This window comes from Pogoniulus pusillus, chromosome 7 (genome assembly GCF_015220805.1).
Source record: "Pogoniulus pusillus isolate bPogPus1 chromosome 7, bPogPus1.pri, whole genome shotgun sequence".
Lineage (NCBI taxonomy): Eukaryota > Metazoa > Chordata > Aves > Piciformes > Lybiidae > Pogoniulus > Pogoniulus pusillus.
In genome coordinates, this window is record NC_087270.1 from 28046292 (window position 1) to 28059451 (window position 13160).

Genomic DNA, 13160 nt, shown 5'->3' on the forward strand with positions numbered 1-13160 from the left:
TAAATATAAGCTTCATTCAATTTCCAGAGCTGGCTGAGTCTAGTCTGGGTGATTTCTAAAGTGGGGGCACAGGGAACACCCAAACCATCACAGTGGCCATGCCAGGTATGCTGAGCCAAACCTCAGCATCACTGTTCACTTTCAAGGCATTCAAGCAATGTCCCAAAACAAGTCCTTTATATTGTCTGGCTTGTTGGGGTTTTTTTTTGTTTGGTTGGGTTTTTAGGATTTTGGTTGGTTGGTTAGTTGGTTGAGGGTTGTGTTTTTTTAATGAACAATGAACTTAAACTGGGCCACTGGTGGAAGCAGCTTTAGACTGATGTGCTGCATCAACCTGTGTTTGACAGGTGCCACAGAGCTATGTTTAACTGGGATGTCTATAGGAGCTCAAACCTGCAACTGCTGCAACAACCTGTGATCTGTAAACCAGTGCTGAAATCAAGGCCAGTGACAGGCCAGGGCAGTGGCACAGGGGACTGGGAGACACTGACAGGTCTAAATCCCTATTTATTTGAGGGAATTGGCCTAGCCTAAATAAAAGAACTATTAGTGACATATGGACGTGGAAGCTTGTTGTTGCAGTGATCCTAGATTTACAACAAAATAAGTGTCACAGGGAAGGGAGCAAGGAAAACATTCCACCAACCCTCAGTGAATACATATGCAAGAGAAGAGTTTCACTGGCTTATTAAGTAACAAACTGAGATGCATCTCTCTGCACGAGCTGTAGGTACAGGCCAGATTTCCAGCTGTATTCTTCTGTGTTCTTATTTTCTCTCTCTCCTCCAGCCTCCAGGAGGTTATCACCTGGAGGTATCTATACAACTCTGTGGCATGTCTGCTCCTGCTAGGTGTGTTCTCCTTATGCAGCCTTACACAGGGAAACAGCTCACCATTTGCCTGAAATTCTTCCATCAAAAAATCCATTGGTTGCAACTACACAAATAGTTTATAGTCAGGTTAAATAAAGATTGTGACCCAATGATGCTCATTTATTACAGCAGAGGTGAGAAATCAAGTTTAGGGAAAGTAAAATAACAGCAGAGGCAGCTTTGCTGATCAGGTCCTGCTCATGCAGTCAGGTAAATGGCAGACTGTGCCCTTCCTTCCCATCTCCAGGGGAGGAAGCAGCATTTTGTGAATTCATATAACCATCCCATGAGATAAATTTGTCACATCAAATGTGCTAAGTTTTATTGGTCAAAAAGGCCAACACCATTCTGCCCTCCACAAGGAACAATGTGACCAGCAAGACCAGGGCTGTGCATTGGTGAAGCCATAGCTGGAGCACTCTGCTTACTTTTACACTCTCCCTACACAAAAGATGTTGAGGTGCTGGAGTGCTCCAGAGAAGGGAAAGCTGGTAAAAGGTCTGGAAAACAGCTCTTGTGAGGAGCAGCTGAAGGAATTGGGGTTGTTTAGTCCAAAGAAGGGTAGCTGATAGAAGACATTTTTGCTCTCTACAACTCCCTGAAGGGAGGTTGTAGTGAGGTAGGTGTTGGTCTTTTCTCCCCAGTTATAAGTGATATGATGAAAGGAAATGGCTTCAAGTTGCAGCAGGGGAGATTTAAACTGGAGATTAGAAGAAACTTCTTGACTGAAAGGGTTATCAAACAGTGGAATAGGATCCCCAGAGAGGTGGTTGAATCCTCATCCCTGAAGGTGTTTCAAAGATGCAGAGCTGTGGTGCTAAGCAGCATGGTTTAGTACCATACTTGGTATAATTAGATAATGGTTGGACTCAGTGATCTTAAATCATAGAATCACAGAATCAAGCAGGTTGGAAGAGACCTCCAAGATCATCCAGTCCAACCTAGCACCTAGCCCTAGCCAGTCAACTAGACCATGGCACCAAGTGCCTCATCCAGTCTTTTCTTCAACACCTCCAGGGATGGTGACTCCGCCACCTCCCTGGGCAGCCCATTCCAATGCCAATCACTCTCTCTGTGAAGAACTTCCTCCTAACATCCAGCCTATACCTACCCCGGCACAACTTGAGACTGTGTCCCCTTGTTCTAACAACTCTATGATTCTATGAAACATTGCTCAATGTCAAGTGCCAGAAGGCAGGCACACAAAGCAAGTTTGCAGGCCATATGAACAGCATCAGAAGACACATCCTGAAAATACCCCTTGTGTTCAGTAGCCAGGTATCCCACAGCGCACATTTGGTTTATAAGGTGGATGCACAGTTCTGCTCTCTTTTGTCAGATCTAGTGGCAATTTTTACTACTTTTACAGTCATAGAAGGACAGACTTGGACCAGCATTGCAAGTCTTTGAGAAACATCACTTTCTTCAGCAGCCAAAATTTGGGCAGAGTTGAGTGGCTACCAGCAAGGCAGGAAACCTCTCTGTTTCACCAGCCCTTACTTGCACATTCCTGGTACCTCTGGTCCCACAGAGAATTTCCACTGTTCGGTGCCATGGTCTAGTTGACTGGATAGGGCTGGGTGATAGGTTGGACTGGATGATCTAGGAGGTCTCTTCCAACCTGGTTGATTCTATGATTCTATCTCTAGCAGCAGGAGTGCACAGAATGATGTGTATTTCACATGAGAAGAGAAGTGAACAAAAAAGTGTGTCCATGATGGTTCTCAGAACTTCTTATACGCCACAGGGAATTCCAGTGGCCAGAAGAAGCAGAAACTATAAAGAATCCATTTTTTATTGTTTGGTGGCCTTTTTTTTTTTTAATATATATATAGGCTTTTAATTCTTAACTGAGACAGCTCTTTGTTTTAAAACAGCAGCAAGCAGAAGGTACAAGTTGAGAAAAGTGGCAGCGCAGGTAACTCGTGTGGCTAATGCCCGTTCCTGTACAAGGCGTACATTAGATTGTGGCTTTTTATTCTTGTGAGCACCTTTTGTGTTTTCTTTTTCTTGGTTTTAAGTGTACAGTAAGGCAGTGGTTTTTCAAAAAGGAATATATAGCTATATTTATATTTATATACTCTTTTCAATCATCACTGTAAATTCTTCTTACATGCAAATTAAATAAAATGTACAACCTGAAGAATGTTACAACGCTGGACATTTGTCTCGGGACAGAGCTTCTAATAAAAGGCAAATACAGACACCACAAAGTTAAAAAAGAGAAAGAAGGCATAAGGAACCCAACTGCAGGTGCTACTGACAGGACAGCTTGAGCAGGGAAGATTGAGATTCCAGTGAAGATCTCTCCTGCTGCTGGCAAGGCGAGAAAGAATGGATGGTTATTAACAGATGTCTCCGGCCAACTCCCTCGAGATGATTCACTCTAACCTGAGAAGCTCCACATCAAAGATGAGAGTAGCATTGGGAGGGATAACCCCAGGGTGGCCTGTGGCTCCATAGGCCATCTCAGGTGTGCAGGTCAATTTTGCTCTTTGTCCTAAGCTCATCTGGGTTTTGGATGGTAGAGAGAGGAGGGGGGAATAAAAAGAGAGAAGACAAAAAAGCAGTATTAGGAAGAAAACAAGGAACAAATCACTACGTGACAGATGTACAAAACTGAGGAGAGTTGGGGCCACCAGACATAGGTTGGACTCGATGATCTCAAAGGTCTTTTCCAACCTGGTTAATTCTATGATTAATTCTGTGACATCTTTCAGCTTCAAGCTAAAGTTGTCACAAACAGATGAGATGGATGTCTCCTGACTCCTCTGGCTTCTCACAGCAGTTATCTGAGTTCCTAGTCTGGGAGTCACGTAAAGGGTTTTTCATGCATACTTTGGACTATTCTGTCTATGCTGAAGCCAGCTATAGAAGTGAGCTCCTTTTGCAGAGCACAGCATATATGTAATACCATCAGCCTGTATTAGGAAAAGTCTCTCAGCAACAGGCAAGACCAGAGCTTTATATTCACGAGAGATCAGTGCCCTATACTCAGCCCAAACCTGAGGACAGATGTCTCACCTCAGGTGTTGCTTGTTCACACTGCAAGCCCTTGGCCCTAGGATGGACAGGAATGATGATTTATTTCACCCTAGCCTAGCACTGGAGGTAAGAGTGCTCACTGAGATTTAAGGTATTAAGAGTTTAGTCCTTGATCTCCCAAAAGATTATTCTGGGGTGGAATGCTCCCAAGCTGCTACTCATGCACCATACACTGGTGACTGAATGTTCAAGAAACACAGCCAAGAAACAATCCCTGATTTGAAGTACCAGTTATAACTCCAACTTCTCTCCCAACATCAAGCACATCCCCAGGCTACAGATTACATGGTATCTCCTGTTGAATTTTTTTTCAGGGTCTATAAAAGATGCCCAAAGTAGAATTTTCACCAGTTCATGTAGAAGAAAAATGTGAATATGAGCTTTCCTATATTCAGGCAGTATTCATGCCCTGGGGATGAGGGTGTAAGAGCAGCTGACCCCTTCTGGTCCCTGCAGAGCTTTGCAATAGAGCAGGCTGTCTGCTGCTCTGATGTGGCCCTGGCAAGGTAGACAGCTGGTAAGTCATACACAGGTTTTTGGCATGGAGGAACCTTGAACTGTTAGAAATCGAGCAGAGAAATACAGATATGGCTGATATCTGACAGTCATTAAAGCATAGTTTGAGAAAACCTGCATGTCAGACACAGCAAACTGCCTGTTTCCAAGCGCCTTGTGTTAGTTACACTCCACAAACCCCTCCAGAGCCTAGAATGAAGGGAGACAGTCCCAAGCTCGACTTCAGACACTAGGAGGAGCAGCAGGGCAGAGTGTTGGACACATTCCTGGAACAGGTTTTGGCCACTTACTAAATAAGGGACACGAGTCAGGGAGCCAGCGGTCAAGGAAGGGACAGACTGATTCACCCAGCACTTGTTGCCACTGCTTTACCTGCACTGACTTAACATTTTCTACAGACACTGGGGTCCTGAGCATCCTTGAAGCCTTATTGTAAATGAAGGTCAAATGCTTGAGATGAAGGTGGGTATTTCTAGGATTCCTCAAATGGAGCTCTTTAGCTGGAGAGAAGTGAATGCTGGCATTGCTTTCTCCAATGGGCTGGGCAGCATTTTTACTTTCATCCCTCTCTGGAAAATCATGGTTGCATCATTCCTCAGTGGATTTTTTCTCATTTTGCACTCTTCCCTTGACTCTATTTAAGTATAAGAACTTGTCCCAGTCATAGTTGTTCCTATAATAATATCTGAATGGTTTCTTTCGACATGGATCTCTAAGACCCCAAAATGGGCTTCATTCTCTCTTGCACTTGAACAGCCCAATCACACTCCTTAGGTAGAGGGCCCTCACAGCACTGCAGACAAAACCCAAGAGTTGACAATGAATTGCATCATGTGGCTCTTCTAGAGTTCTACTGTTTTGGCACTCAAACTGTAGTTAATGGAGGGCAATTTGCTTTTTCTCAATGGTCAGTCAGTGCTCAGTTTTGTAGCTGGGAGTCTGAAATCATGAAAATTGGACATTGTCATTTGGTACTTTATTCAGTAAGGGTCAAAGTCAGCAGCTCAGTCATGAATGTCACCAAACAGGACAGCATGGACTTTTATTGTGTAGCTGCCACCTGGAACAATTTAGAGGCTGCTACTGTCTATTTGTGGAGCTGGCCATGGAAAAAGTGACAGGACTTATGTGGGACACTGGCACCTGGAGAGGAGACTTCACTTCTGCTTTCCCAAGCACATACCATGTGGAAAGCCTCATGAGTAGGGGATGCCCCTGGAGGGAGGGAGAATGACTACAGAAAACGCTGGGCTCAAACAGACAGTGCTTTCAGAAAACATCATGTCCTACACTGTGGTTTTCACTTGGTCTTGCCACCGTTGCAGCAGACACTGCTGTGCTCACACACCTTCAGCCAGCCTGAAGTTCAGCTGGAATAACTTCTTCATACCTGTGTAACACCTTCTTCAAAGCCTTTAATGACTTCTTGCCTGCCAATCTTGAATCTAAAAGGCTTGTTTCTGTCTCTGGAGGAATCAAACTTCTTCCCATTCTGTAGCATTCCTGCCAAAACAAGACACACAGTTTCACTTTGAGCTACATCTAAATTTAAGTGCTGAGAAGGAGGGAAGGGAAAAATAATGCTGCTGATTTCCATTTCACTTTGAAGCCTCATCCAAAACAAATATGGCAGATGTGGTTTCACACTGTTACCTTTGCCTTCCAGTACTTTAAGCTCTAACATGGAAATTTCTTCTTCTTCTTCTTCATGCAATAGGTTATAACTCATATCATGCCAAACAGTGCACAGACATACAAAACAGCTGTTGCTCACATAACAGAACTTCCTGGCTAAGTAGGTAAAAGTGGGCAGCAGCAGAAGAGAGAAACCCAGTGCAGGAGTCTGATCCAGGCCTGCTCCTAAACACAAAAAAGTTCCCTGAAGCAAGCCTACAAAGAACCCAAATTTGACATAAATGTGATTAGGTTTACTTCTCGTTAAGTACTTGCCATTTATTTTACAGTATTCTTGTTTTAAGAGTGTAACTAACCAATGTAAGTAGTCTTTGTGGAGTACATGTTGGGTAACGAGGGGGCTGTTGCTATGTGTGGCTCAAAGGTAGCCACAATCAACAGGAGTTTTCCACCACTTCAGAGGGTCAGGATGTAGACTGAGGTTTAGGAACCCAAGCCAAATTTGCTGCCAGTCTGCATGCACAGGGCAGTTCTTCTGGCTTGCTCCTGCAGATTTATAGCAGAACACAATCTGCTTTCTCTACCTGATTTACTTATGAGTACTGGAATAACATGCATTACACAGATGTGGCCTCCCCACACCATGCACAGTGAAACTTCTACACAACTGCCTGTATCTCCTTCTCACACAGAAAGAACAGGAAACACTGCATTGAAAAACACAACAACAGCAAGGACATTTTTATATGAATACTCTGCTATCCTCATTCTTTGTATTTTCATTCAGCCACAATGGACAGCTGCAGAAATACCTCACTCCCTCCTTTTTGATGAACAACACCACGCTATTTCAGCCTGCATTTTAAGAACACATGCCCAGATTATACAGCAGATGAATAAACCTTCACAGAGTGCTACACAATTAGGCATTGTGATGGTTTGAGTGTTACACACACACACACTTTGGAAATCACCCAGACGAGACTCAGCTGGCTCTGGAAATATGAATGAAGCTTATATTTACAGCTGGCACAATATACAAGCAGATATTTACAGTATATACAGAAATAGAGAAGGTAAAAGGTAACACAGAAACACAACAGCCCTCCCAGAAACCTGAGTCCCCAGGAGGGGCTCTCAACCACCCCTTTGCCTTCCCCCCTACCCCTCTCAACCTTACCCCAGTCCCAAGGAGGAATGGAGGTTCAGCCAGAGGTTAGGAAGTAAAGTGGATTAGTCCAAAATGGAGGGTGGGGTTAGAGAGTAAGATGCAGTTCAGCCAGCAGCCCAGTGAGAGTGGTTATCTATGTTTTTATTTCTTGTTCCTATACATCTCAGCAAGCCTATTAGTGAAGTAGACATCACCAGTGTTTGCCTTTCACAGCCTGTAATCTAGTTCTTCTCACCAAAACATTCTAGCTGGCTTCAAACTAGCACAGGTATTCCCATTTGCTTTTTGACCAGTGGATAATTATGGTAGTTATCAACCTAGAAGTACTTGGTAATTGCACTTTCAAAATGCTAGACTCTGAATACTGCAAGCTTGGGGCTGTTACTTTTATATTAGAACAAAATATTTTTGTATTAGAATAAACTCTTTTTTGTAATGCTGTAGTGCTGGGGTTCTGGGCACATAACTATGGCTCTCCTCTGCAAGGTGCTTTACAATGAACGAAACGTTCATTAATATGCAAACATCTGAGAAAGCTTCTGGTTGAAAACAACATTATGAGGTGCAGCTTTGACAGAAATTGATGGGAAATGCTGCCTTTATGATCTGGTAAGAAAAATACAATCTTACTAGTTTCTTTTCATTAAAGCAGTTATATTAATAGGCCAGCTTGATGCACAAGTTCTACTTTTCAGTGAATATCGTCTATTGTTGGCCAAAGAACAATAGGAAGAGCATTATTTTGCTTGCTTAAAAGTCCATGTTATGAGTCAAAGGGAAAGAGATGTGCCAGAATGATAATGCAACAGGGTGGATTCCTCTTTACACTTCTAAGAGGTAGGAACCTTTATGTTTCTAAAATGCAGACAGCTACTTTGAGGTAATTACTCTGTTTTCCTCTACAATGAAGTCAGAGAAAAATGCAGTTTCAGGAGGTGATTCATCTAACCCAATCAAGGGATCTACATTAGAATGTAATGAATGGCACCCTAGAAGTGCCTGTTTCTTTGCAATGAATGGAAGAGAAATCCAAACAACCAGCTCAGATGTAGAAGCCTCCATATTCCTTAGTAGTTAAATCACTGGCGATGGCATTCTGGACTCACAGTAATGAGCATGCGGTATTTGATTGTCCTACTGAGGTTCCTCAATAGGGGAGGGGAGGCTGTAGCCAGGAGGAGGTTGCTCTCTTCTCTCAGGTGGCCAGCACCAGAACGAGAGGACACAGCCTCAGGCTGGGCCAGGGGAAATTTAGGCTTGAGGTGAGGAGAAAGTTCTTCACTGAGAGAGTCATTGGGCACTGGAATGGGCTGCCCGGGGAGGTGGTGGAGTCGCTGTCCCTGGAGCTGTTCGAGGCAAGACTGGATGTGGGACTTGGTGCCATGGTCTAGCCTTGAGCTCTGTGGTAAAGGCTTGGACTTGATTATCTATGAGGTCTCTTCCAACCTTGGTGATACTGTGATACTGTGATAATATTTTGTTTTCTCTCTTGCTAGCACATCAATCAATTTTAATGAAAAAAAAATTGTCAGGTTAACACTCTTCAACAAGGACAGATGCTCATCCTTGGCCTGCTAGCACCTTTAGCTAGCTATCAAGAAGGAGAGCAAAGACCCTACAACCTGGAACTGAACAATGACATGGTTTTGCAAAGTCACAACAAGAGTTTTGACTGAGCAAGAATGTCTAGATGCCTATGTGCTCGCTTACTAAAATCTTGCTTGTGATTCTGAAAGGTAACAACCATAGTATGAAAAGAATTGTACAAACTAAGTGATCTAGAGGGGTTTGAGTCTGAGTTTGGGGTGAGATACAAGGCAGATTTGAAGGTTGCATCCTGGCCTGCATCAGGAATGGTGTGGTCAGCAGGAGCAGGGAGGTCATTCTGCCCCTGTACTCTGCACTGGTTAGACCACACCTGGAGTATTGTGTTCAGTTCTGGGCTCCCCAGTTTAAAAGGGACGTTGAGATGCTTGAGCGTGTCCAGAGAAGGGCGACGAGGCTGGTGAGAGGCCTTGAGCACAGCCCTACAAGGAGAGGCTGAGGGAGCTGGGATTGTTTAGCCTGGAGAAGAGGAGGCTCAGGGGTGACCTTATTGCTGTCTACAACTACCTGAGGGGTGGTTGTGGCCAGGAGGAGGTTGCTCTCTTCTCTCAGGTGGCCAGCACCAGAACAAGAGGACACAGCCTCAGGCTGCGCCAGGGGAGATTTAGGCTGGAGGTGAGGAGAAAGTTCTTCACTGAGAGAGTCATTGGACACTGGAATGGGCTGCCCGGGGAGGTGGTGGAGTCGCTGTCCCTGGAGCTGTTCAAGGCAGGATTGGACGTGGCACTTGGTGCCATGGTCTGGCCTTGAGCTCTGTGGTAAAGGGTTGGACTTGATGATCTGTGAGGTCTCTTCCAACCCTGATGATACTGTGATACTGTTATTGAGTATTAAGATATACGAAGAGAACTTTCCCCCAAACTTCTGTACAGCTCACCCACACAAATCCTTTGTACACGGTTGGTGAAACTGTTTTACAGAATGTCTATTTACAGCCGACTGAGCAACTTGGTAGAGGTTTTAGAAATGTCCTGGTCAGAGAGTCTCGCGGCATAAAGTGTTGCTGGTAAAGTTAGTAAAATCCCTTAGCAACTCGGATCAAGAGAGTTCAAATACTCACTAGTTGGAAGTCTCAGTGTGATGGTTTGGGGGTTACCCCGCCCCCCCACACTTTTGAATTTGCCCCAGCTAACTCAGACGGACCCTGGGAATATAGATGAAGCAATTTATTTACAGCTAGCAGAATTTACAAGCAGCTATTTACAATATATACAGTTATATACAATTATATACAGAAATATACAAAGGATAAACAATACAAAAGCACAACTCCCCTCCCAGAAACCTGAGTCCCCAGGAGGGGCTCTCAAACCATCCCAACACCTCCCCCCGGCCCTCTCAACCTTACCCCAGTTCTCAGGAAGAATAGAGGTGCAGCCAAGAGGTTAGGGAGCAAGGTTAGTAGGAGCAGGGTTAATGAGATGTGACCAGGACTAAGGCCAAAGCAAGAGTGAGAAAACAAAATGGAGAATGTTTTCTTCTTCTTCCCAGAGTTCTCAGCGTGACTGTGAGAGAAGTAGACACAATTGTTTTTCATTTCACTGCCCGTTATCTAGTTCTGTTACCAAAACATTCTAGCTTGCTTCAAACTAGCACACTCAGTATCTCCCCAGAATATATATCATAGAATCATAGAATCATAGAATCACAGAATCAACCAGGTTGGAAGAGACCTCCAAGATCATCCAGTCCAACCTAGCACCCAGCCCTAGCCAATCAACCAGACCATGGCACTAAGTGCCTCAGCCAGGCTTTTCTTGAAGACCTCCAGGGACGGTGCCTCCACCACCTCCTTGGGCAGCCCATTCCAATGGGAAATCACTCTCTCTGGGAAGAACTTCCTCCTAACATCCACCCTATACTTTCTCCGGCACAATTTGAGACTGTGTCCCCTTGTTCTAATTGCTGCTTGCCTGGGAGAAGAGGCCACCCCCACCTGGCTATAATGTCATTTCATGTAGTTGTAGACAGCATATGTAGTGGCTAAAGCCATGTGGTTGACTTCACATGGAACTAATAGTTCAATTCGAATTGGGGCACTCTGTCTGAGAAGATTCCACGGATGCGATCGGGCTGATGTGGAACAAAGGATCACATAAAGCGAACAAAGGATCACATAAAGCGAACAAAGGTAGCGGCAGCAGGCAGGCTGGGAGAGGTGAGCGGAGAGAGTGGCAAGAGCATCTTTTTTACCTGGATTGCCCTATTTATCAGATGTGGGCCAAGATTGATGGTCCTTTGGCCATGATATCGTCCAACAGGCTTCTGGCACTCAGCCAAAACACACCAAATTAGGAAGGGCCCACAGCTCTGGTACCCCCAAATATGGGGAGCGCATGGGCTCTACACCCAGCAGGCCATACGCTAAGTGCGTGGGCTTATGCAGCTGTGTTATACAACCTGGGCCCTGGGCAGGCCAGACTTTGTGGCACCAGGCCTATTGTGCCCCTTTGGTCCATCTAGAATCATAGAATCAACCAGGTTGGAAGAGACCTCCAAGATCATCCAGTCCAACCTATCACCCATCCCTAGCCAATCAACCAGACCATGGAACTAAGTGCCTCATCCAGTCTTTTCTTGAAGACCCTCTGGTTTGGGCAGAAAACCATGTCTGGGCAGGGAAACATGTCCAGGCAAGGCAAGGCAAAAATAAGCTTATTTTTGGGTCCACAGGCCCTCCACGACACTAAGTTATCAGAATATTGTGTGGGTTTGAAATCATTCTGATCTACAAGGTGTCCTAATTAATAAAGAGATTTTAAACACTCAGTGGCTGTAGAAAGGGAGATGTTTCAGATCATGAGTCTTGCTGAACCTCTGAAGTTCAGCTCATTGAAGCTGAAAATCAAAGACCAGACAAATGCTTTCTAAAAGATACAGGAGTAAATACTTTTTAAAAGATATATGAGTAGGGATCCAACTAAACTGCCAAACCCACGATGCCATTTGGGCCAAAACAGCGAAAACAACGCTTCAGTCTAGGCTTAACATAAGCTATTATTTCTCATTAAAACATAGGTGTGTCTGCACTACTCTTTTAACATGAATTAACTAAATGAGGTCCAACAACCTCAGCTGAGATCACATCCTTTAAGTCTGTTTCCTAAGGGAGAGGGCTAATGGCATTGCCTGTACTTGCCTAGAAACGGGCTGAAAGATTCAAGTTATAACTATATTTGACAGAGGAGTAGGTTTCATATTGAAGTAAAGATCCTGTGTATGGGAATGAAAATAAAATTGCACAGGAAAAAGATCCTGTAAGTGCTTCTACTCAGAGAAATGTCTGTTATCAGAGAATGCATTCTTGAGATACAGTCAGGAATGGAAAGACACACATCTTGCATCTGGACCACAGTCTAAGTTTCTTTTTAACCAGAGGGTTCCTTCAGCTGAGAATGATTCACCTGGGAATTCAACCAGCCACGTAACACAAATCTACAGCACCAGCCCTGTTATTTACACACCTAATATACAACAAAATGATGTCCCAAACCATGTCCAAAGCATAGCCTGTCAGATTCTCATGCCTGAATCTGTAAAATTTATGTGTAAAATTCTACTGCCACCATTCACTAACTCAAAGATAGAAGCTGTGTCTCAACCTATCATCGAGGTCACTGCTGCAGTTAATAGGGACAAATAAGCATTTCCATGAAGGATTCATCCCACATAGACTGCAATAACCTTCTGGAATTGTTTATCATTCTCAGTCAACTACCTTACAAAAGTTAACAACATTACTTTTAAATGCCAGACTGTCAACCTTTTATGGGCCCTTTCTGAGCAGGTATTAACTCATCCATCCATACCTACATGAGGCAGACCAAATTGCATCCCAGGCTTCAATGGCTTCAGCGTTCACTGATTCATTTCTCTTTGCAGCATTGACATATTCTGGGAATTAGAAGATGGTGATTCTAATTCAGAACAAATCCCTTAATTTCACTAGCTGCTCCCTTTTTGTCCTTTACAGTGGGATTCACTTACCTCACAAATATTATGAGGATTAACTGAATAGGTGGATCTCAAAAGACAGCAACATTCATCTGCAAAGTATTCCATTACCATAACGTTTCAAACTGTAGTTGCCTACAGAACATAAAGGCAGCTTGAAGACAGCTACTTTCTGAGCATATGTTGGCAGCAGAAAGAGGGGCAGATATTCAAGGGTTTCTAGGACACCACCCTGTTTCTTTTTCTGTAGATCTGAGGTTCTTCAGGACAGGGACTAAATTATGATGCCTTTCAATGAAATCACCTTTCCAATTATGCCTTGTAATAAATCTGTGCTGTTATAAACTTGGCATTCAATTTGG

The 13160-nt window shown here is 44.0% G+C and overlaps 1 protein-coding gene across 1 annotated transcript in view; it reads right to left on the bottom strand.

Moving 5' to 3' along the window:
- Positions 1-2911: 2911 nt before the first annotated feature.
- Positions 2912-13160, bottom strand: part of FKBP1B (FKBP prolyl isomerase 1B) — a 36163-nt gene continuing 25914 nt past the window's right edge. The window contains exons 3-4 of the mRNA XM_064146357.1: positions 5824-5936; positions 2912-3382 (exon numbers count right to left, since the gene is read on the bottom strand). Coding sequence (XP_064002427.1) covers positions 3254-3382; positions 5824-5936 — 242 coding nt within the window. The 3' untranslated portion in view covers positions 2912-3253. The remainder of the gene's footprint in view (positions 3383-5823; positions 5937-13160) is intronic.